Source organism: Talpa occidentalis, unplaced genomic scaffold (genome assembly GCF_014898055.3).
Source record: "Talpa occidentalis isolate TD23 unplaced genomic scaffold, MPIMG_talOcc4v2.1 talOcc4.3, whole genome shotgun sequence".
Lineage (NCBI taxonomy): Eukaryota > Metazoa > Chordata > Mammalia > Eulipotyphla > Talpidae > Talpa > Talpa occidentalis.
Genome location: NW_023603184.1, coordinates 129,479,176 through 129,503,767, shown reverse-complemented (window position 1 = coordinate 129,503,767; position 24,592 = coordinate 129,479,176). Strand labels below are relative to the sequence as shown.

The 24,592-nt window shown below is 37.0% G+C and overlaps 1 protein-coding gene across 13 annotated transcripts in view; it reads right to left on the bottom strand.

Annotated features, from left to right (window-relative positions):
- The window catches only part of PIKFYVE (phosphoinositide kinase, FYVE-type zinc finger containing), a 106,701-nt gene that overhangs the window by 46,314 nt on the left and 35,795 nt on the right, over nucleotides 1–24,592 (bottom strand). For all 13 annotated transcript variants that reach the window (XR_008553643.1, XR_008553645.1, XR_008553644.1 and 10 more), the window contains 17 exons: nucleotides 24,198–24,327; nucleotides 23,625–23,805; nucleotides 22,543–22,617; nucleotides 20,382–20,489; nucleotides 15,076–15,216; nucleotides 14,322–14,448; nucleotides 12,922–14,078; nucleotides 11,234–11,334; nucleotides 10,015–10,086; nucleotides 8,987–9,158; nucleotides 8,544–8,722; nucleotides 6,589–6,702; nucleotides 5,602–5,710; nucleotides 5,343–5,497; nucleotides 3,996–4,086; nucleotides 1,481–1,541; nucleotides 502–639 (listed from right to left, as the gene is read on the bottom strand). Coding sequence is in view for 8 of the 13 variants with exons in the window: in XM_037523945.2 (XP_037379842.1) it covers nucleotides 502–639; nucleotides 1,481–1,541; nucleotides 3,996–4,086; nucleotides 5,343–5,497; nucleotides 5,602–5,710; nucleotides 6,589–6,702; nucleotides 8,544–8,722; nucleotides 8,987–9,158; nucleotides 10,015–10,086; nucleotides 11,234–11,334; nucleotides 12,922–14,078; nucleotides 14,322–14,448; nucleotides 15,076–15,216; nucleotides 20,382–20,489; nucleotides 22,543–22,617; nucleotides 23,625–23,805; nucleotides 24,198–24,327 (3,111 nt within the window). In the remaining 5 variants the exon portion in view is untranslated. The remainder of the gene's footprint in view (nucleotides 1–501; nucleotides 640–1,480; nucleotides 1,542–3,995; nucleotides 4,087–5,342; nucleotides 5,498–5,601; nucleotides 5,711–6,588; nucleotides 6,703–8,543; nucleotides 8,723–8,986; nucleotides 9,159–10,014; nucleotides 10,087–11,233; nucleotides 11,335–12,921; nucleotides 14,079–14,321; nucleotides 14,449–15,075; nucleotides 15,217–20,381; nucleotides 20,490–22,542; nucleotides 22,618–23,624; nucleotides 23,806–24,197; nucleotides 24,328–24,592) is intronic.

The following is a 24,592-nucleotide window of genomic DNA, read 5'->3' as shown; positions in this document are numbered from 1 at the left end:
ACACACCTATTCTACACTGCCACATCAATTGAATAAAATGCACTGTGGCCATTACATCTGAGTTTAATTGTTTAATTAAAAACTTAAGTTTTTAATCTTACACTAAAATTAAGTAGTTTCTACTTAACATAAAAGCAAAAATAATAAATAAATAAAGACAGCATACATTTGCTAACAGTAAAACAAGTATCTATTGGTGGGGAAATGGTTGTAAATTGCTGTTATTTTTGTACAAGGCAAAAACCATGAGCTTAATGGGACTGAAGGAAAAGAAAATAATATGTCCAAAAAGTAAATGAAGCTGAATAATACTTTGTTAGTGAGATACTTTCTTGTCAAGTAGTGTGACGGAAGAAGTGATATGGTGAAATGCTCTACCTAAAAGAACACTTTCAGTAAGTACAGAACTGTAAAAAGCCAAGGGCTAAAAGAGCATTCTGTCAAAGCATTAGTAGCATTTCTCTTAATGGGATGTCGTACAGTGCAGATGACTCACTGTACCTTCGGAATTGCTGGCTGTATCAAGTTCGGGGGGTACCCCTGCTGACTGCTCAGGCATGACTTCAGGGGGAGTAGGCAGTTGGAGATGGGTGGAGCTGGTGGAGCTCTGACTGGACAGGGTAGTTAAGAAGCGGTCCTCTAAAGAAAAGCACACACTGAAATGAGATCTTTTAAAACATTAAGTCCATTCCTACCTAATAGAGTTTTAAAAATGCTAATTCTAAAGAAATAAAAATGTCAGCTCATATTTCTACTTCCTAAGCCAAAGAACTTTAGCATCCTAAACATTATTTATGCCATTTTAGCACATATTTCAGAAATGGACAGGGTAACTACAATCAATTTTTAGCGACAATGACAGCTCTGTGACTGAGACCCAAGTCTGACTCCTAGTCAATATATTCTTTCCACCAGACCATAACACTTATCTAAATATTAGTTCTTTCAACTTAAGAGGGAGTAAAAGACAGTAGAGAAAAATCACATGTTCATTTTCAGGGGAAAAATTCATTTAATTATAATAGAATTATGAGTTGAGCTCTTGTTCTACAACAAGTCTAGCCAAACATTCCTACAAATTTTCTAGGATGGTGCCAAGTTACCCAAAGAAATCCCATGGAAGACAGTTTAAGTTTGGAAAAGGTTTTAGTGACATGAAAACATAAATTAAACATAAATTAAACATAAATGTTCTAAGATTTTAGTAAAATTGATCATTTGACTTTGTAATGATCAATATCCTTTTTCCTGTTCTTCCTCTAACAGAAGCCTCCTCTATCATGTACTTCTACATCTTATCTTTTTGCAATATACTTGAGCATAATCTTAAGCTAACAGTATTACAAATGCTCTACAAGAAGGAGGGAAAAAGGCAGCTATGAACAAATGCATCAGGAAAAAGTCTCAAAATAAGCGGTTTAAAAAAATTATACATTAAGTTATTTCTTTAAGTTCAACATGTAGGCACTCAAGGACCAACCTTTTTCTCCATTTTGAAGTCCTGGAGAAACATTGCGTGGAGATGCATCCATTGCACTTATCTGTAGAATAGTAAATATTTTGCTTTTAAGAAGAAAATAAAATCACATTTTCAAAATTTTCTGAATTAGCAAATCTTAAACTTCTTAGTCTCAGGAATCTTCAACCTTAAGAATTATTAAGACATTGAGGTAGCTTTTGCTTATGTGGATTATATTTTCCAATTTTTGCCTTTTTAGAAATTAAAACTGAGAAAGTTTTAGAATGTTTATTCATTTAAAATAGCAATAAACCTACTATGTGTTAAAAATACTTTCTAAATTAAAAAACAGCTATTTTCCTCAAAAATTATTGAAACTGTGGTATTGATTTACACTTTTACAAATACTTTATGTCTAGCTTAACAGAAGACATCTAGATTTTTGTCTGGCTTCTGCATTTAATCTATTGAGATATATAACTATGATTGAAGTATATAAAGAAATTCTAGCCTCACATAGTTGAAAAAAGGGAAATCTTTCTTTTTAATTAATTTCTTTTTTAATCAATGTAAAGCTGTCACTAAAAGGGTCTTAACCCCTTGAGTCATGCTTGGAGAACATTGCTGTGAACAAAAGCTCACTTCTTAGCATTAAAGTATCTAGGAAATACTTAATGATTAAACATTAAGCCAAGTAATCTTTAACTAACCACTGGATTTTATCAAATTCTATTATCCATAGTTATGATACAATTAGAATGGCTATAAGCTGGGCATACAATTTGATTATAAATCACTTCCTACTACTTAGAACGTTCTTATATTTGCTCACCATCTCAGGGATATCTCCTGGCCATTCTACATCAACCTACCACCACCCACTCCCTCGACAGTACTCTCTGTCACCCTTATTTTTCTCTTATATCTTTTCCCCCCATGCATTTGTCAGTCTACTTCTCATTAGACAAATGTTCCATGGGGATAGAAACTATAGTTTTTGTTCACAACTATATGCCTTGTCCCGAGAACAGAGCCAAAGGCAATCAACAATTGTTTATCAAATGAATATAAAAGCAATACTGTAGCTTCCAGTCAATTTTCAACCTTCGAAATGAATGACTTTGTATTTTCAATGTCTAAACATTATAAAAGTCTTACACCATTAGCTCTTCAGTTTCTTAAGTGGGCAAATGGAAAAAACACTAGCAATAAAGGCTAGTTATTATCAGATCTATTGATAGACTACTTGGCAAATACTAATGTAAAAGTCATCTTCAGTAATCCTTATTCTTACTCTCATCTAAACTTTAAGGAAAAGTAATTACTACACAGTTGTTTGAGACAAAAAGGAAAAATTCATTTATACTAAATAACACAAAGACCTAAGGCACTTAAGACATACATTCCATGCATACACTCCTCAACAAACATTACACATTTGTAGACAGAGAAAATATTCTCTCAAAGCCCTCATATCAGAATATCATATACTGACATTAACTCATCTGAAAGATGATCAGTGTGACAGGCGGAATTCTAAGATCCTCCCCAAGATCCCCAACCCCTGCTATCAATACACACGCCTCCCAGCTATTCAACCAAACACTAATGTGGATGTTGCATGAAGGCATTTTCCAGATATACTTAAGGTTCCAATCAGTTTACCTTAAAATAAAGAGATCAGATAGGTCTGGCTTAACTACATGAGGCCTTCAATCTGTATCTAAAGGTCAGAGACAGAGGAAATCTGAATTTGAAGCATGAAAAGTATTTGATGGATTTCTACGGTGTCTGAAATGGGAGGGGCCACGTGGCAAGCAGCCTCAATGAGATAAAAATCATTTCTGCCAGCAACCGAACAGGGACTTCAGCCCTATGAGCACTACAAGTAAAATTCTATCACAACAACCTGAGTGAGAGTGGAAGATGATCCTGAGCCTCAAATAACAGACAGCCCTCACTGAAATCTTGATTTTAGTGATGTGAGACTGAGTAGAGGACCCAGTCACACCATGATAGAATGCTGACCCACTGTAACATGATAAATTTGTGCTTTAGGCCACTAAGCTTTGGTAATTTGCTATGCAGCCAAGAAGCTAATCCCACTAAGGATGATTAATTAAACCAATGTGTAGAACTAACCCAGTGTAAATTCCTTAAGAAAAGCTTCTCACTTAAATAAAATTAAAAAACACCCAAAATCACATAGTAAAGTGAATTAGGACTCTATTATACATTCAGAGCATCCACAAAGATTCCTTGATAGTACCTTCTGTGACTATAATATCCCCAATGATGCCTGTAACAGTAGCTTCTGATAAATGTTTCAAATAGATGAATTCTAATATATTTTATTTAAGGCCAAGACAAAAAATTAATCCAGGTGATGTCTCCTTGAAACCTCACAACTTCAAAATGAAAAATCCTATTCAGTATTATTAATATCTATGTATTAAACTACTACTTTGAAGTGTCATAAATGAAATTACAATATTTGTAACAAAAAAAGACCAAAGACAAGACTACATTTTACTACCTTGCTTTCTTCCCCTTGTCTTAGTCTTCCAGGACTTGGAGGAACTGACAGTCGCTTTCTACCTTTTTCCTGCTGGAAAAGGTCCTGCAGCCTACAGTTAAAGCGGAAGAATATGAATTGGTTTCTAATATCCTGAATAATATTCACAAATTTTCTATTCACCGCTTTGAAACAATAATAACTGATTTTCCTATTTAGATTACAATAGATTTTAAAGTTATATGTAACTAAGTTTTGTCATTTCTAATCAGCTAATCAAGAGTTGCTACTGATATGAGCATAGTTAAAGGGAACAGCAAGTTATTATAAGAGACAGCAATACATAATGTAAATAACATGGGCTCATCTGATAATAGCCTATACCTTAATAAATTTCTTAGTTTCTAAGAGTAACAGTTTCTCCCTAGTAAAATGGAAATAGTATGTATACTGTAGACTCATAAGACCAAATATCCACTTAGTGCCTAGCATAATCCAAGTGCTTAATAAATAAATGCTGTAGGGGCCTCCCCAGTGGCGCAGCAGTTGAGCGCTGGGTTGCGAAGCTGCCCACAGCCTCTGCAGTGCCAGTTCGATTCCCGGCCTCCAGGCAAGGGTCCCACGTGGCGCACAGACCTCTCCTGCCACCCGCTGCTCCCCTCAGCAATGTATTTCATCACTCTGCCTATTCTACTCTCCGCTCTGGCTCCGGTGAATTCTCTCACCCTACTGCGCCTCTGACTGTACCCAGTGTTTGTATAAATAAATAAATAAATATTCAAATAAATAAATAAATAAATGCTGTGAACCAACTGAAGAGTTAAATAAGTATTAAAAGGAAATATAACCTAAAATAAATATTTAAATAATGGTATGAGAACTCATAATAATATATTTGAAATCCTTGGCCTAAAAGTCAATAATATTTTTTTTTTCAAAATTTTTTAAGATATTTGCTTCCCCCCACCCCCTCAGGTTGAGTCCCCATAGAATTTCCTTCCCCAAGGCACCCGTGCACCATCACCATAGTCTCCTGTTCTCCCTCCCTCCCTCCCTTCCTCCCTCCCTCCCTCTAAAAGTCAATAATCTTTTATGGTTAATACTAGTTCAGTTCTATGAAATTCAACAGACACACACTCTTAAGTATCTGAAGCAACATTAAAGGCTGTTCTCATCTTTGTCTTTTTATTTTCATAAAAACTACCTAAAGATCAGTATATATATGTTAAAGGAAATGTGGTGACAGAAAATAAAAACTTCCACAACTTGAGAGTAAAATAAATACATAATTAATAAGGATATTTAAATTGAAAATATCTTGGCAGATTTGCAGTAATAGTAAAGAAACACCAGACTTCAAAGTCATACCTGTTATTCCAGGCTTGCAGCACTTCACAAAGACTTTGTTTCTTGGCAATGAGGGACTCAAAGATTGACTGTAGCTGCTGAGGGGTATCTACAGAGGAAGACATTAGCCTTGCCTGCATCTTCTCAATCCAGTTCTTGAACTCACCTTCTTCCATCTACAAGGAACAGAAACTACTTCAGCAAACTAAGACACAACGCAGAAGCAATTTCTAAAAAGTTAATAGTCACCTTGTGGGTTTCTGTCAAAGAAATGAGTTACCTCTTTTTGAGCAAAAATATCTTCCATTTTTTCTTCCCTTGTTTTGCTAAATGTATCAGTTTTTAATGATGCAAGTCTCTCATCAACAGCAAGATATACCTGTGAAACTCTAACAATAAGAACATAAATATGAAACACTTCAGAAAACTTGGAACCAAATTTTCTAACCTCACGTAAACAGAAAACATGTCACAAACACAAAACTTTGTTTTAGCTATTTAATAATCATATACCCATGTTCACTGTTGCATTATTTACAATAGCTAAGAATTGGAAACAACCTAAGTGCCCTCAACATATGACTAGGTAAAAAAAATATATGGTCCATACACAATATGGCACTTCTAAATTATTAAGAATAAAAATGAAGTCCTGCCATTTGCAACAACATGGAGAGACCTAAAAGTATTACGTTTCGTGAAATAAGTCAGATGGAGAAAGACAAAAACATAGAATTTGACCCATATGTGGTATATGAAGAAACAAAAAAAACGAACTAAATATAATGAAAATAAACTTTTAGATTATAAGTTCAAATTACTGGTTGCCAGAAAGGAGGGAAAGGGGAGGTGAGTAATTCAGGTAAAAGAGGTCAATTGCATGGAGTAAGCAAGAATTGGACTGTTAATGGTAAATTTAATGTACTATATATAGACAAAGATTTATAATGATGCACAACTGATACTATATAATGCTAAAAAGCAAAGTTACTTCAATAAAATATTTTACAAAAAGAATCACATATGATTTTGTAGAACAAAAAAAAAAACCCTGAAATTATATACATCAAAATTTCAACAACTGTCATATCTGAGTTTGGCCTCTAATGCTTTTATATAGTGTCACTATATGTGTAGTGTCTATTTATAAGATATAAATACAAAAAGTTATTTTACATTTTCAAAGAAAACTGAATGAACACATTTGATATTTTAGATTACAGACAGTACTAAAGAAAACAAAATGATCAAAGAAGGTAAAACTTACTTTTGAAAGAAGTCTTTCAGATCCTGAAGAAGGGACACTTTTAATGGGGCTTGACGTTTAATGAATATTTTGGGAAGTGGAACACATACTTCAAGAAGCCGAATAGGAGAATAACTAAGAGGAGAAAATACAATAGAACAAAAGTGAAAAATGTTTTAATATAAAATCAGAGATGTATCAAGATGGTCAGAGCTAAATCCAATGAGGCATAAGAGAATATAAACTTTCTACAAAATGGCATTTTAAAACAATCATAAAAATATCGGACACAACTTTCAGCCATTATAAAAATCCTCCTGAATTTTAGAAAGATTTTGTTTTGTTTTGTTGACTGTACTATGTCATCATTTACCCCTTCGTGTGCTTTAAAAACAAAAATGAACTGGACAAAAAGCCATGGGTGAGGAAAGGGACTTTTTCCTTCATACAATTATAGCTTAAAGTGAGGTATTCATCACCTTCCCAGCTGACTTAAGTTGTCTAATAAATGTTATATATGTATAAAACTTGCTTTTAAAAAAGAAAATAGGGCCTCCCCAGTGGCACAGCAGTTGAGCGCTGGGCTGCGAAGCTACCCGCAGCCTCTGTAGCGCCGGTTCAATCCCCAGCTGCTCCCCGGCCACCGGAGGAGGGTCCCACATGGCGCGCAGACCTCTCCTGCCGCCCACTGCTCCCCTCAGCAGTGTACTTCGGTCCTTCTGCCTGCTCTGCTCCCTGCTCTGGCTCTGGTGAATTCTCTCACCCTCCCGTGCTTCTGACTGTACCCAGTGCTTGTATAAATAAATAAATAAATAAATAAATAAATAAATAAATAAATAAATAAATAAATCTTTAAAAAAGAAAATAGGATCCAATACAAATATTTCCTGGGTGTCTATTATGTGTCAGATATGGTTTTCTGTGATGAGGATATAGCACTCAACAAGGGGGCAAATTCCTGTCCTCGTGATTCAGGAATGAGATTTCGGCAATAAACAAAACAAACACTTAAAATATATGTCAGATGATATATATTAAAATAAAGCTGGAAAGGGAACCAGAGAGTGGTAGGGGTAAGATGGAGTCAGGGCAGAATAAACGTGAGCAAAGGCCTCCAGGAAGTAAGAAAAAGCAGGCAGATACCTGGCAGTTGATAGGCGGACAAGAAAGGGCTCCCAGGTAGTGAGGATAATAATACCTCACCTAACTGAGACCCAGCAAGGAAGCCAGCAAGGCTGGAAAGGGCCAAGATGGGAAAGTAGGAGGAAGAGGGAAGAGAGAGATCTTAGGAAGCCTGAGGATGGAGTTTAAAGGCCAGTAAGATTGTATCACTCAGGGTGAAACAGACACCCAGTGAGAAATCTAGGGCAAAGGAGCTGATTTTCATTTAACAAGATCTTTCTAGCTGCAGTGCTGAGGACAGGCAAAGGGTAGGGCCAAAGGGAAACTGGCTTTGAGACGCCTGTAAAAATTTAGTAAAAGATAAATAGGCTCTGCCCAGAATAGTAATAGTGAGAAATATTTAGACCCTGGATATATTTTGAACGCAGATCTTGAAACTTTCTCAAATCATTTAATACCACAGTGATAACTACCCATCCTTTGCACTAGTAATCTTAGCTCTATCTGGAATACCCAATTAACCTTATGCTAGTTAATATCTTAATAAAATTTCTGACAACTCCCAAATAGTGGTTAAAAGTGACTATAGTTGCAGATCTACCAGAGTTGAGCATGATTCCATCACTTGCTAGCTCTGGAAGTGAGGATAATAATAATAATAATACCTATTTCTCATGTTAAGAATTAAATAAAATAGTAACATTAAATAGCTTAGCACAAACTATGGTCTTCTGCATTTGCAGTGAAGGAGGAACACCACTCTTCCACTCATTAATTCAATTTAGTAGCAGTGGAATGTTATAAAGCCTTCCTGGGAGAATGTGATTGTGCACAAGGTCACTCTGGCTTCTCACCTGAAAGATGCCACCATCTGGTTATAGGAGAAATACTGGTGATAGTCATGATGGATGGAGTGACCGCATGGCTCAGCATTGGCTCGACGAGTGTACTGATGCCCATAAAACCTAAGTTCAAGGTATTTTGCAAATGACATGGACCAGGACTCATTGGAAAGCGCAACAACTGGTGTTACCTGAAATTCAGCACAAATCACTTGTTATCTAATTACATATTGAGAATCTCTTCTCAAAAAAAAAAAAAAGTATTTTCTTTTCTAGAGTCTTAAAAAAAAAAACATTAAATACATATACTGGAAGGTAAAATACACAGCATTGGTAGGTAAAATAAATAAGAGCCCAATCAAATAACAAAATATTATAGACCACTCCGGTGAAAAGAACCACATGAATAAAGAAATGATATTAATATGCAATATTATAGTAATAGGTACATTTACCTGCTTGCAGATTCTGCACCATGAGTAGGTGAGAATTGTATGTTGATACCCAGGTACTGGAGAATCCAGCTCCTTCAGGATTATCTGCACACAACCTTGGCCATGGACAAAGCGCCGAATGTGATGTACCATGGGGGTATCACAGAACATGCTAGGGCACTGATAAGAGGGTCTTTGACAAAAAGAAAATCCTCACATTAACCATAAAATCAAGAGCAATGTACAGTGGTCAACCAGAAACAATGTTGAGAAAGCAGAGCATCCTCTCTCGAGTAACAACTGGGAGTCTATGTGTGCAGGGTCATGTACCACTCACGTCACTCAGTCTGAACCTGAATACCTGTCTCCAACTAAAGCACAGCATTTAAGGTGTTAAGCACCTTCTATTTGCTGAACATTTTTAAAACATTTTATTTTACCTATTAAAATCCCTGACGTTTCTGGAATCTGCTATTTCCCACTAAAGGGGCCCCCGCAAAGAAGATTAAATTACTTGCTATTCCATATAAGTGGCAGGTGATAGCATGAGACTTGAGGTCGAGCTGATTCCTAAGCTCCTCCTGCCTCTCACTTGAATTACTGTAAAAACAAATGTTCTCCCCTTTTTTCTCCCCCCAGCCCAGAAAACATCTTAGGGATCACAATCACAGGGTAATCAGGAGGCCAGAGATTTGAACTAGGTAAGATCTCCCCAGGTTGAATGTGAAATAGATTACTTCTTTAGATAGTATACTCTGACTAATGGTATAAAAGTGAAGGCCAGACAGCAATACCTGACACTCAACTTATGTATCTGTTTGAATCTGAAATCCTGGGTATCAAAAAAGCAAAATTAAGTGTACTTCGGTCCTTCTGCCCGCTCTGCTCCCCGCTCTGGCTCTGGTGAATTCTCTCACCCTCCCGCGCTTCTGACTGTACCCAGTGCTTGTATAAATGAATAAATAAATAATCTTTAAAAAAAAAGAAATTATCAATTGTGTTACATTTAAAAAAAAAAACAAAAACATAAGTTGAAAATGTGTTCTCACCTGAAACAGTATCTCTCTAAAAAGATTCCTAATGTAAGGTCATTCTTCCCGTAAAATTCCATTGTTACAATCCTGAAAGAAGAGATCATATCTTAGAAATGTATTGTAAGAATTAGCACACAGCAAAAACAGCTCATGAAACGATAAACTGATTTGCTGTTGTACATGCTGATCACACAACATTAAAGCAAGCAACGTTCTTTGTTGTTATGGAACAGGTTTTCCTTCATCTGGTAAAATGGATTTGAACTAGTCACACTACAGCAGTTTAGCTTAATCCACTCCTAATCCATTAACTATCTTATGAAACTATTTAATGAGGATGCATAAACCATAGTATTACATGAAAAACTAGTTTGAGTTAGGAAGAGATACAAGTTTCCTTTACAAAGCTGAAGCTCTCTCTGCCAACATAAAATGGAACTCCTGTTACTTTAGGAGAACAAAGTTGTAACTTTATACTTAATTTAAATGTCCACAAATAAGAAAAGTTGGCTGCACCTCTGTTGAAACCTACATCATTTTCAAGCCTTGACCTAAGGGGTCCATAAATTCCCAGAATTTATGGGGGCTCCCAGCTCCAAGTCTGCCCTCTAGGACTATATCACTACCAGAAAAAAATAAAAATAAAAAACAAGCTGATCTCGGTAGAAATAAGTGTTTCTGGTGTTCAAAATTAAAATACAGAACACATTTTACCGTGGAAACAATGCTCCAAAAACAAGCAATTATATTCCACAGTATTTTTAAAACTACAGGTAAACTATGTAGTAACTAGGCTTTTGTGACTATAATTTAAAACAAATAATTTTTAACATTTCAGTCCATAGTCTACTTAGACTTAAGCTTTAGAACAAAACCCATTAGTAAGGCAAAAGACCAAATGCTTTTATAAAAATTATGCCTAATGGAAAATTTGCCTAATAAACACTATCAAAATGCTTAAAAACTAGCTTTTATGTTATCAAATTTTTTGCTTTTAGTCGCACAAATTTATCTTCCATCACTCATACCTCTTATTTGAGGTACTCTCTTTTATTTCTATCCATAACCAAATACAAGCTTTACACTTAATTCATAGATTTAAAAGTTCCATTAATTCATACATGATCAGCAGCATGTTATATACCTAAAAAAAAAAATTCTAATGGCTGAATTTTAAGTTCCCTTAGTTTGTTCTTAAGCGAAATGCAAGAGCACAAGGGGGAACGAATCCTACCAAGGACTAACACAGGCGCTGGGAGCATTGTTGGATTGGGCAGAAGAGCTGCTGAAGAGCACACACAGTCTCTGGTGGTTAACAGGATTCAGACAATCCACCTGCAAGAGAAGGAATGATGAGCACTTGAAGGTCACAACACTCTCCACGCCCAATGCAAGCTTCTAACATCCACCCCAGTCTTCAATTAAAACTACAAGAAACTAAACTTAAAGAAGAGAAGAAGTTAGTTTTGGGGGTGAAACAATCAAAAAAGTTTAAGGTAACCTTGAAAATACAAACAGATGTCTAAATGTCTAGTTTTCTAAATTACTCTTTATTTTTACAAAACTATTAATTTATTTTGGAAGTAAATAGTTAACTAAATAGATGCATATACAAATGATGACTGGCTATGACATCAATCTGCAACAACCAAAAATTTAAATTCTAAGGTACTTACTACTTGCACTTTATATCTGTTTTTCACTCTAAGAAAGGTAACCCCTGCTTTTTGCTGAAATTCAAATAGTCCAGAAGTACATGAAATTCAGGAAGTACATCAAGTCTTTTAAAGTCACTGTATGATTGAAAACCACACATTCTTTTTGCCAGCTCACACACAACACACAAGAACATCCACCCCAAGTATTTATAGGTGATTCTGTTTTTATGAAAAATGAGTTGATCATCTATTAAAACAAAATTTGCTTTTTTAACACTTGAAAATATATAATGGGCTCTATTGAGATTATTAATGAGATGCAGCTCATTTTTTTTTTACTGCAAACAAGAAACAATGATTCAGCAAACAACTTTGTATATATATATATATTCTTACAAAATGTAAGCAACCTTATGAAGAAGATTTGCTTATTTTTACAGGAATAGATTATAAAAGATAAGTATCCCAGATCAAAGAACATGTATGTACATAAAAACTAATTCACTTTCTGTATAAATGTATACAATAAATTTGTATACATTTATGTAAGTTTACATAAAATTTATTACATAAACTTAAATATTACAGGTATAGCCTCATTAACCATGGTTCTTTTCACTTTGCTTTTCACCAATCTCACAAAAACAGTGGACCATTATTATCAGCACCTCCCTGACTACCAATAAAACTGAACATCTTTTTGTTTTATTAAACAATTTTATCTCCTCATTCAGAGATGGGATTTGTTTGTGAGTTTCATTACCACTGCCATTAATAAGTCCATGAACAAATCTCCCTTTATTTGCCCTCAATTTCTACTTAAAAAGAAAAAAAGGACACTGTTACAGCTAAATAATAATGCAAAGTGTTTTATGTTAATAAACAAATCTAAGATCCATTTCCTATAATAAACTTCCCGCTCCTCCTAATTACCTTGAAAGGATCAAGGATACATCACCCATGGCCAAGTCAACCTCCTAGAAATTTTAAGCAGCCCCGCCTACTTCAGTGCTTTTCCTAGTTAACCATGAACTCAGCTACAAAGTCTCAAAACCCAGCTTCATGACATTATATTGCTATTTCATGCATTCTGAAGCAAAACATAAGTCAACAAACTCAAGACAAAATATATATATGTATACATGTATAAAAAAATATTTAACAATTTTGAATGTGATTTTTATATTTGATTTTTTTTTTTCAGGCTGCCAGAGAAGGGCTTTCAACATATTCTAAATTTACACAAGTACCCAAGTGGTCTCACCTTTGTCGACCAAACAGCATCATTAGGAATCAATCCTTTCTCTTCATCACCTTCAGTTTTGCTTCCTGACTTGCCACTTGAGGTGCAAGATGCATCCTTTGAATGGGCAAATGGGTCTGAATTTCTCTGCTGAATTCTTCCTCCTCTGGCCCGATAATCAGCCAGCATTCTACCCAAGCTCTGGCTATCACCCAGATGTTCGGCGATTCTTGTGTTCACTAGCTCATGCGAGGGTAAGACTTGAATAGACTTGGCCTGAATACTCCCATTCATGCCCTGCAGGCCAGGGAGATCCCTGAGCAGCTGTTTCTTCCTTCTGCCCTCCATTTCCTTGAACTCCTTATTGAGGAGAGGAGACCAGTAAACCTGTTCTGCAAAATAATCTCGGGTAGAGCATCTCATCCCCTTTTCAGTTAAAAGGAAGGGTTCCCGGAAGGTGATTACTGGGGAAATACAGAGGATCACATCTTTTAATTCCTGTTTAAATGTCAAAGAATAAGTCTTTCGTTTATCTTCAGAAGTAACTTCCTCAGTAATATACAATCCAGTGTCATCCTGTAAAGGGTCTCTGAAGGCTCTCATCTGGCTTTTGGGATCCTGGAGCTCATCTGCTTGCTGCAAAGTCTCTGGCTGCTCACCGCCTAAGGCATCCTGCTGGTCATCCACGGGGAGGGGCAACAATGACTCTGGGACTGATGGAAAGAGAGCACAGGGGACACCTGCCGCGCAAGCTGTTGGGGCACACTCCTGATGTTTCAAAGAAGAAGCCTCCTGTGGAATGCTTTTATTTTCTTGGTCACCCTTCTCAAGCACAATCTTTGATTCCAACAAACTGCTATCATCAGAAGGTAGACATTCTGGAGGGAAGTCAGGCTCCAAGGGAAGGGGACTTCCGCTGAACTGCTCTTGGGCAGGCCCTTCATCCTCCCGTCCCTCAATCAGAGAATGGAAGGAAGGGTTCTGTGCTAACGTAGGAGGCATAGCAAATTCATCCATGAGGAAAGAGATTTCTAGTTGAGAATGATAAGCTACACAGATCATAAATATTAGGATCTCCTTAACTCGAGCCAACTCATAATCAGAACCTCCTCTAAGCTTAATGGTACAGCCAAGATGTTGTGGACAGCCTTCAAAAAACATCAGTGTTTTGACTTGATCTATAAAGATACAAACAAAAATTAAAAGAAGGTTATTGGCAATTCAGATGATCAGACAGAATGAATCAACATCTAAACATCTATAAAAGAAAAACCCTTAATAAAAAAGGCAACAGTTGCTTATCCTCTCATTGAATCACTACTAACAGAGACTTCCTATTAAGTAAACCTTGTAGTGCTGATAAGTTTATTCATTTCCTCAAGTGCCCACTCTCAGGTGACTCTATGCCAAAGATCACTCACCATTAGGTAACTGAAACATCTGCATATAAAATTTATGACAGGTGCCCAGGTGTGGTTTTGTAAGCAGCTGGTCCATTGACATTACTAAGTCACCTTGAGTCATTCGACTGATTCGGTCTAAAACTTGCTAAAAACAGAAAAACATTATATTATAAAATTAGAAAGGTGGGAATAAAAGTCTTAGTAGATTTAATCTGAATGAGGAATAGTAAAAAATTTTAAATAACCCTCATATTATGAAAAATTACTACATTCTAGATTACATCGTTGTTGTTTTGAAATCAATATGTGCCCAGTAACAAACTATACTCATGTTAATAACATTCTCAGAAGGCAATTATGCATATGCATTGGCAGGGGATAAGGAATGGGGGTGAGGGTTGGGGGAGAGGAATTAATTGGCCTCTACTTTCAAGAGGCTAACTTTTCTTGGGAGAGAACATTGTCTGCTTGTACAACTCTCCAAGCAAAATGAAGGCTCAACAAATATTTCTTAATAACTAATGTCTATTACACCTCTGGTTTTGAAGACACCTATAATGAGTGCTAACAATACAGTAATATAATAAATCACTTTCTGAGTGATTCTCCACTCTTTAAATAATAAAATAGCTGTCTTGCCTTCTGTCCTACTTTCTATATGTATGGCACAGCAAAGAAATAAACAAAGATCCATGAATATCAAATGCACATGCATATAAACACTGTAACTTTTTTAAAATAATGTGAAAGTAGAAAAAATAAGAAAACTCACTGATTTTACATTAATAACCAATGTAATGCCATGTTCCAGTAACATATCCTGGGCAATCCGAGACACTGTTTTCTCAACTAAAACCAATGTTGGTCGAACATCAACTATTCGCTGAACATAATTCTTTAAGAATTCCCTTTCCTAAGGAAGAAAAATCAGAACTATTATAGTTGGTACAATTCAACTTCTAGACATATTAAAATATCGGGATACTTTATCTATTAATATTAACCTCAGTCTAAGTTTTTTATCCACATATAAGTATACATGCAAATTAATACAAATACAAGTAGGAATATTATTCATAATTCTAAACTGTTGATTATACTTGTAGGGTAAATGAAGTTAAAAATCAGGCTTTTTATGCTCTCCCGCTGCCAGTGTGGATGCCCGAGGCTGCGAGGCGTGGGCACGGGCACGCCTGCCATGATTATGGACACCTGGGTCCAGGGAACATGGGTGTGAGCAATGTAGGCACCTATGACGAGATCAGGGATAAAAGAGCAGTGTCACCTCGAAGACCACTCTGAAGAGGACCACACTGAGGCAAGACCACGAGACAACACAAGACTGAGAACACCAGGGTGAACACCAGAGAGGCCAGAGATTTGTGCCGTCCTGCCGAGCCTGTCTGCCTGGCCTGGCTTGGCACTGGAATACTGAAAGACTTTTAGGAGAAATTCCATTCTCTGACTCTGACTCACTAACTTTACTTTGAAGATTTTCAGTTCTTACTGACCTATAATATAAAACCCAATGATCTTATTAGTTAGTTCTGAGAGGTTAAAATAAAACAAGAACAAAAAAACCTAATCTTGCAACTCCGCAAATGAGAGCAATTCCTAATTTTCTAATACAATAAGGGACTCCCCCTTTAACATTCTGAAACTAGCCAGACTGTCTCTTCCATTGAATATCTGATAAAGAACTCTTTAATACATGCTATTTCATTTACTTCCTAATTTCAACCTCCCAATAGATCATAATCTATCCAGAACAGCTGTAAAGATCTAAAACAGAAGGTTTAGTACAATTTCATGACAAAGGTTTATTGTCAAAGCAAATGAATATTGTAAATAATAATCAGAGTTAAAACAATACAATTAATTGTTTCATAAAATTCTTGGGTTGCAGTCAGGAGACAATTGAATCTATGAGTATGTTGTCACTTAATACTCCATATGTGGCAAGAGTTTGGGATCATGCTCAGAGAAATAAGCCAGAAAGAAAAATACCGGATGGTCTCACTGATAGCAGGAATCTAGAAAACTTAAATAAGGGACCAGGAAAATGAATAACTATAAGAAAGTGAAAATCAAAATCAACAAAAAACTATGAACCAGAGACACTCTGGTTCCGGGAGGGGAGGGATTGGGGTCAAAATAAGGGAGTTGCAATCGTATGGGGAATATAAAAATAAAATTTATTAAAAAAAAACAACAATGACAGCAAAAAAAAAAAAAAAAAGACTGTACTGACAGTCACTGCCACCAATAATGGATGCACTTAATCTCTGCAATTAAACTATCCTTTTATGGAGTATATTTCTTATCTTTCTCTGTTGATGACAGAAATTGTAAATTTTCAAATTTCCCCATTATTAGCAAAATGGAATTTTTTTTTCCCTGAAATGTGTCCATTTCCTACTCTGCTTACTAAGTCATAACTTACTGCCATTAACATGATTTTATCTATGCAGTGCCAATAAAGTTTAACTAATAAATTGGTTTTTAAAAAGTTTCTGGCCTCCAGTGCAAGGATGGCAAATGCATTTCCTCTCATTTTCAACTCCAGTCATCACTCCTGTGATTGAACATGAAGCAGCCTGGTAAAAAGGAGGCCTGGAAACAGTACCAGGAAGTAGGCCTTGAGCACAGACTGAAGCAGCAGCATTCCCACTAGGGCCTTGTTAAGACAATATGGAGCCGTATGCTAATTATTTCCTTGCCCTTTTTTTTTAGCCTCCTTTTTCTGACTAACCTATCAGCTTCTCCTTTAATCAGTTATTCCACATTAGATGGACCAAAGAGAAAAGGGGGAAAAAATCAGCTGATAATTCTATCATTTCAAACTGAAAAGTGTGAATGGCAGAAGTTAAAGGTGTGCTAAAACTATGTTTTAGAGCACTGACGAACACTTTGGGTTATATGAATTAAGACTTGCTTTCTTAAGTACGTATCTGCCCAGAGCATATATCTACTATGAAATGACTTTAGTCTGTTAACCTGATTGTAAGAATGGCGATAAAGTGAGTAAACTCAACAAAAACAAAGTAGCCAACCCAGTCAAAAACTGGGCAGAAGAGCTAAACAGACACTTCTCCAAAGAGGAAATGCAAATAGCCGACAGGTATATGAAAAAATGTTCAACATCACTTATAATAAGGGAAGTGCAAATCGAATGGTCCACATTCAAAGAAACACTGGCAGGGCCTCCCCAGTGGCGCAGCGGTTGAGCATTGGGTTGCGAAGCTACCCGCAGCCTCTGCAGCGCCAGTTCGATCCCCGGCTGTTCCCCGGCCACCGGAGGAGGGTCCCGCATGGCGCGCAGACCTCTCCTGCCGCCCGCTGCTTCCCTCAGGAGTGTGCCTCGGTCCTTCTGCCTGCTCTGCTCCCCGCTCTGACTCTGGTGAATTCTCTCACCCTCCCGTGCTTCTGACTGTACCCAGTGCTTGTATAAATAAATAAAAATAAATCTTAAAAAAAAAAAAATTGGCAACAACAAATGTTGGTAAGGATATGAAGGAAAAGGAACCTTCTTACATTTCTGGTGGGAATGCAAACTGGTCCAACCACTATGGAAAGCTGTGTGGAGGATGCTCAAATAACTAAAAATGGATCCACCTTATGACCCAGCAATTCCAATCCTAGGAATCTACCCAAAGGACACAAAAACATTAATTTGAAAAGAAACCTGCACTCCTAGGTTTACTGCAGCACTATTTAAAATTGCTAAGATATGGAAACAACCTAAATGTCCAAAAACAGATGACTGGATCAAGAAGATGTGGTATATACACCATGGAATACTACTCCGCCATCAAAAAAAGATAAACTCGGGCCTCCCCTGGTGGCGCAGCAGTTGAGCACTGGGCTGCGAGGCTGCCCGCAGCCTCTGCAGCACTGGTTCGTTCCCCGGCCACCGGCGAGAGTCCCACCAAAAAAAAAAAAAAAAAAAGATAAACTCATGCCATTTGCAGCAACATGGATGGAGCTGGAAGGGATTATGTTCAGTAAAATAAATCAGAAGGAAAAAGAAAAATATCAAATGATATCACTTTAGGAGAAATGTAGGAAAACCAAGCAAAAGGTTAAAAAAAAAAAAGAAAAAGATAAAACTTGTAGGCAACTATAGATCCAAGGCATACAGCAGGGGAGGGGAAGGGAAAGGGATCAAAATAGGGTTGGAACAAGCACAAGGGACCATGGTAATGGTTAACAGTTGATGTGGTAGTGGGTTATTTACAAGGACTACACCTGATGGGAGAAATTAAATACTGCACAAAAATGAGCATCAAAGTAAGAAAATGAAAAAATTAATAAAAGAAAAAATATAGGGGGGAAAGTAAGTTTACTATAACTTGTTTATTAAAAAGTCTGGATTCCAGCTACCTAGCTGATCAATTCAAGACATATAGTCTTACACATTTTAACCTCTGTGCAATCAGGGTGCATCTTACAATCAACATGGTTATGATCTAATCCCCTGAAAGTTTTCCACTGACACCTCTGTGAGATCCAGAACACCTTCAGGATCAAATCTCTTAGATTCCATGGATGATAACTGTTTTCCCTTATCCCTTATTTGAGTTCTTCACTGAAAAGGCATAGTAAATTAAACTGGAAGGGTTGATAAATACCTGATCGAAACTCCTCGTATTTACTGGTACACAGCTGAATTCCAAAGAGGAAATATGGCCCCACATAACACAGTTCATTAAACAATACAGCAAAATTTCATGGGGCATTGTGTCTTTCACTACCTCAGTTTCTTCTGTTGTTGTCTATGAATTCAGTACAAAGTAACTACCCCTATCACTCCAGGGAAAATGTGCCTATCACCTATGAATTTTTAAGTAATGTTTTGGCCAAATGTTTCTGGAACCCAGTATAAAGTGCTTTTGTATGACATACACATTCCTGAAAACCTCTCATTTTGACCAACTAGAAATTAAAATTTAGTGTTTATGGAAAAAGGGGCTGGGGCAGAAAACTTAAAACCTATGCAACTTCATATCCAGAGCACTAACAAACTAACTGGTACTTTGAGAGAGAATTTGAACAGCCCAGACAGGCAACTCAGCACAGCTGGAGACTGCCTCTAGGGTAATCTAAAATGTGCAAAAGCAACAGTACAATTGGCAATTGAGCTCTGAGCAGTGGGGCTCTTAAGGGACATCCAAGGCTGTGGGTGTGCCTCTCTTAGGAGAAAGTTCTTGGGCCAGGCGCTGACTTTTAATGCCTTGACGTAGGAGCCAAAAGGTTTCCTGCATGAGTAGCAGCTGAGTTAGACTGCTGAGGGTTACACCCCTACTGCAGCTATTTTAGGCGCTCTTAAGGAAAGCCACATAGAAACCAACACAACTTCCACCAGACATTATTTCTACTAAACTATTTTTAAGGGGCTCCCTGGTGGCACAGGGGGTTGAAACGCAACCTATGAAGCCATCTGCAGTCCCTGCAAGCACACGTTCAATCTCCGGCCGGCCGGGGAGGCAACTCACATGGCGCAGCAGACCTCTCTTGTCTTGCCCGCTGCTCCCCTCAGCAGTCAATCTGCCTGTTCTGTTCCCCACTCTGTCTCTGGTGAATCCTCTTGCCCCCACACACACACCTCTGGCCTGTACCCCAGTTTTTGTATGCATAAATGAATAAATCTTTTTTAAAAATTAAAAAATAAACTATTTATAAGCTAATTGTTATTCTAGAAACATTAGTTTTAGTAGAATAAACTGTCTTAAAAACTAGATATTATCACTGGGAACCTGGCAAGTTAGAGAAATTCTTGAAGTAAATCAATGTATACAAGTAGGAAGAGATAAAAGAATTGGATTTTCACTTTTCTTCCATATATTCCCAAAATGTCAAATGTTCATTTGGACACTAAAACAAGGAGTAAATGAGGTTATAGTAAACTTCTCAAGTGTAACACATAAAAATGTCTTATGAGAAATTGTTTAAATGAAACAAGCAATCACGTTTCCCTGCCTGTCAAATCAACTGGAATGAGTGGTAATAAGTAAGAGTTTGCAAGCATCACAGCACACAATATCCCTCTAAATTACTGGTCGAACAAAAAGTTCTTACCTGAAGCACAATCGGATCAATGCAAGTAAATTTAGTCTCTTCTCTGTAGAGATACTCAATGGAACACCTCAACAGAAGGATTTTAGGATTTTTAATACATGAATTCATCTATAAAAAACAATTTGTTAAAGCTTTTAAAGGCTGCTATTTAGAGATTTCCTTTCACCATAATTTTAAATTCACACTGTTCATAATCCCTCTTAAATTAAGGATGACTTCATTTTATTAATATTAATATTATACTCTCATTTAATTATTTCATGGTATTCACATATTCAAAGCAAATAAATTAGTTCAAAACAATGCAAAATCCTTCAAAAATTGGCTTTATTTCTAATGTTATTTTAATCTCATTCTGTATAGTCTTAACTATTTTTTATTTTTGCAGTTGCAAGAAGAGATAATTAAGTTCTGGATTGGGGGAAGGGAAGGAATTTAAAGATGGGCTATTTGGCAGCCCCTGTGCCTGCTGTGTCTATGCAAGTGGTATCTTCTCCTTTCCTTTTCCTAATAAACCTATCCTTTTAAAAAGTAAAAAATAAAAAAAAAAATAGGGTATTCACAAACTCCAAGAGATCAGCAAATTAATCTTTCTGCAACTCAAGAAGGATAGAGGAGGGAGGAAAGAAGTAAAATGCCTCAAGAATGTATTTCTAATAGAATAAATTTCCAAGCAGTCATATATTAGCAAGCGGATTGGGAACAAGAAGTTACAAGAGAAGACTGCAAGCAACTCCAGAAGCAGAGACAATCTACCCTAACCACGCAAGGCAAGCACAGACAGAACAGCCTTAGTCCTGCACTCGAGGTTTCAGACTGACCAAGCTTCTACAATCCACACTAGCAAACGGCACTGAAAACAGTGACTCACCAATTGGGAAACTACATTCAGGATGCTTTCAGCAAGTATAAATTAAAGACTCTCTAAATATGGTCAGACAGTCATTCATGCATGTAGTTACACTAGGCCCACATACAATTTCTAATTCTGGAGAAGAGCACAATTCATTTTGCTTAAAGTACTACTTCAGTGGATAATGTGCTATTTTAGTAAGACTATGAAGACACTAACTTTGAGTCACTGCAAAGAAATAATACCAAATCCAAGCATACTTTCATTTCCCTACAGTTACTAACAATGTTCAGGACACACAATGAATACAAAAAGTAAATTACTAGTCTTTGCTTAGAAAAGAGTTAAAACGGGATTATAGTTCATCCAACTAGACACTTAGGCTAGAAATCAGTCAGAGCACTCACTGTAAGCAAATAAGTATCCCCAGAGGTAGAATATGGTATCTCATTTTGAATAAGTTCCCTTAGTGATTCTGAAGCTCAGCAAGGTTTGAGAACAGTGTCATATAGGCCAATCGATGCTTGAAATGCAAGGACATACAAATGACAGTGGAAATACCTACAGTGTCTATTTTAAAAGGAATCCCAAATTTCCCCTCTCTACCTCCACTCTCTCACTCTCCTAAGCCTACTGAATGAGAACATCAAGAAGGCAGTTTTAGGACACTCCACTTTTAACAAGAATCCTGATATATACTTTGAAAAATCGGAGAACTACAGAATACAGTTCAAGACCCTTGGTGGGATACAAAGCCCTTGCCTACCTCCTCCAACCTCTTCTCCTGCCATTCCCCCTCTTGTATGTTACAATCAAGGAATTTCCTATTTCACCTCACTCATGGTGCTAGTGCTAGAAAGAGACCTCAAGGCTGAAGGTAGAGGTACATAGTGAGAAAGATAACAGAGTACTAGTGACAGTTCTGCAGCTTAGCTCTGGAAGAAAGAACAGAGTTTTAAAATGGTATGCCTATGGAATGAGTCCAGTCTGTTACAGAAGCCTTGTCTTCCTGAGATGTGTCAGGGTCAGGGGACAAATGATACCAGTATCATTATTCAATTGGTGTGAAAGTCTGACCCATTCTCCTCCCCACTTCCTTCTGTCTAATGATCTCCCATTACCCATGTCCCAGTGGTCAGCAGCTCTGGAAGACCTTCCAGGAACCTCCAAAATTTCACCCCTATTGCAGACATTGCTATTGCTTCTCAATGGCCATTCTCCTTTTCGTCCATGATTATGGTTACCCAACTTGTTAGCTTTGCTCTGTCATAGTTTATTGAACATTACTGATGAACGGAATCACATTACCTTTTTATGGGCAATATTCTTGGTACAAACAAATCCATTGACAACCACAGAGTCAAACTTCTTCCCACCTGGGATCTAATAAAAGAATGAAAGAAACAAAAAAAATTCAATGATAGTCTTAGTTATATACCCTTAGATGAACCGGTCAGATAGATACTCTTACTCATTTCCATTTCTCATTTTAACTATACTGTCATCAAATAAGCACAGAAAGTTTCAAGGTATAGTTCTTCCTTTCTTTTTTTTTTTTTTATATATTTTTAAAGATTTATTTATTTATTTATTTATTTATACAAGCACTGTGTACAGTCAGAAGCGCAGAGGGGTGAGAGAATTCACCAGAGCCAGAGCGGGGAACAGAACAGGCAGACTGACAAAATACACTGCTGAAGGGAGCAGCGGGCAGCAGGAGAGGTCTGCGTGCCATGTGGGACCCTCCTCCGGTGGCCGGGGAGCAGCCGGGGATCGAACCGGCGCTGCAGAGGCTGTGGGCAGCTTCGCAACCCAGCGCTCAACCGCTGTGCCACCGGGGAGGCCCTATAGTTCTTCCTTTCAAGCAATAATTAATTAATGGCATCCTAGCACAACTGTCTATTTTCCCTCCTCTCACTCTCTAACATATAATGAGATACTCTAAAAACCAGTTGGACCAATCAAATTTGTACCATATGTCAATTAAAGTCACTGTAAAATTAAATATCATAGGCAAAAAAATACACAGAGGAGCCCATTACAGCCTAAATAAAGCAATTACCCATCGTTTTTCTTCAGAAAAAGTGACAGTGTGGTGTGGGAATAGGACTTCTTACAGATAATATGTTGAGAAGAAGTAAAAAAGAAGCAATTATTTGTTTCAACTCCTATAAGCAACTCATCCCTTCTGACCACCTCTCACTTTCCACAAGTGGCTTCCATGACCACTAAAGTGCACTGCTGACAAACACAGCAGACAGGAAAAACTTCCTCCTCCCACCTACCACTCCCCAAGGCAATGATCCTCTTAAATTGCCATTAAGAGATACATAACAACCAGACCCACCTCACCAGTTGCCTAGCATTAGGAAAATGTTCACAGAGCTCACTTTTTTGATGTGGACAAACTGACGGATATCCATGTCATCATCACGGTTCTTGACATCAGGCCGGACCGTCTGAACGACCTGGCAGACTAGTGACACAATGATGTCCCTCCAAGATGGTGACAATGACTCACTATGGAGCAACTGTTGGAGTAGTGCCATCATGTGATTATGATTCGCTGAACTATAAAAATATCACAAGAAAGAAGACCATATAGTGAATACTGCCAGAAACAAGAACATTGAAAATGAAACAAGCATATTATGTCCATAGATAAATCAGCTAGGTCAACTTTATTTTTTCAATGTAGCTGCACCTTCATGATTCTGCATATAAATGCAATCTGTGATTAAATCTTCAATTAAGATGATCCCTTTAATTCAATAAAAGTTTACACTTAAATTACAATGGGGACAGACAAACACACTTTGGGGATTCTTGCTCATTAAAATTTCATCAGAACAGATTTTATTCGTAAGTAATCTTAGGACTTTATAAGGAAAAAAGAACTGTGCATATGCCTTTAAAGTGGTTGAAATTATTAAAAATGGAAAACTAAAATTTAAAAGCCTTACAGCAGTCTCTCCATGGCTTGTTTCTCTCCATTCTCCTCCCTCAGCAGCTCCAGGTTGTTATGATGCCAGCCCAAAGGTGTGAAAGGAAGCTCTTTGGATTTTTCCTCTACTCGACGATTAAATAAGGATTCTAAGTGTAAAATAAGAAATTACATTTCACTGTGGTGGTTCATATCATCTACTCAGATTTAGAAATTCCCAATTTCTCTTTTTAAATGTCTTAACTTGGCCAACTGGCATGAAAGGGAAAGTATATGTATAAATACATAAATAAAATTAAGCCTGAGTTCGATCATCCATATTCATGAGAGTCAAAATCAGAGATAGATCTGTGAAAAATAAATTTACATAAGCAAGTAGGGCTCTCAAACCAGTAATTATAAATACAGTTTCTG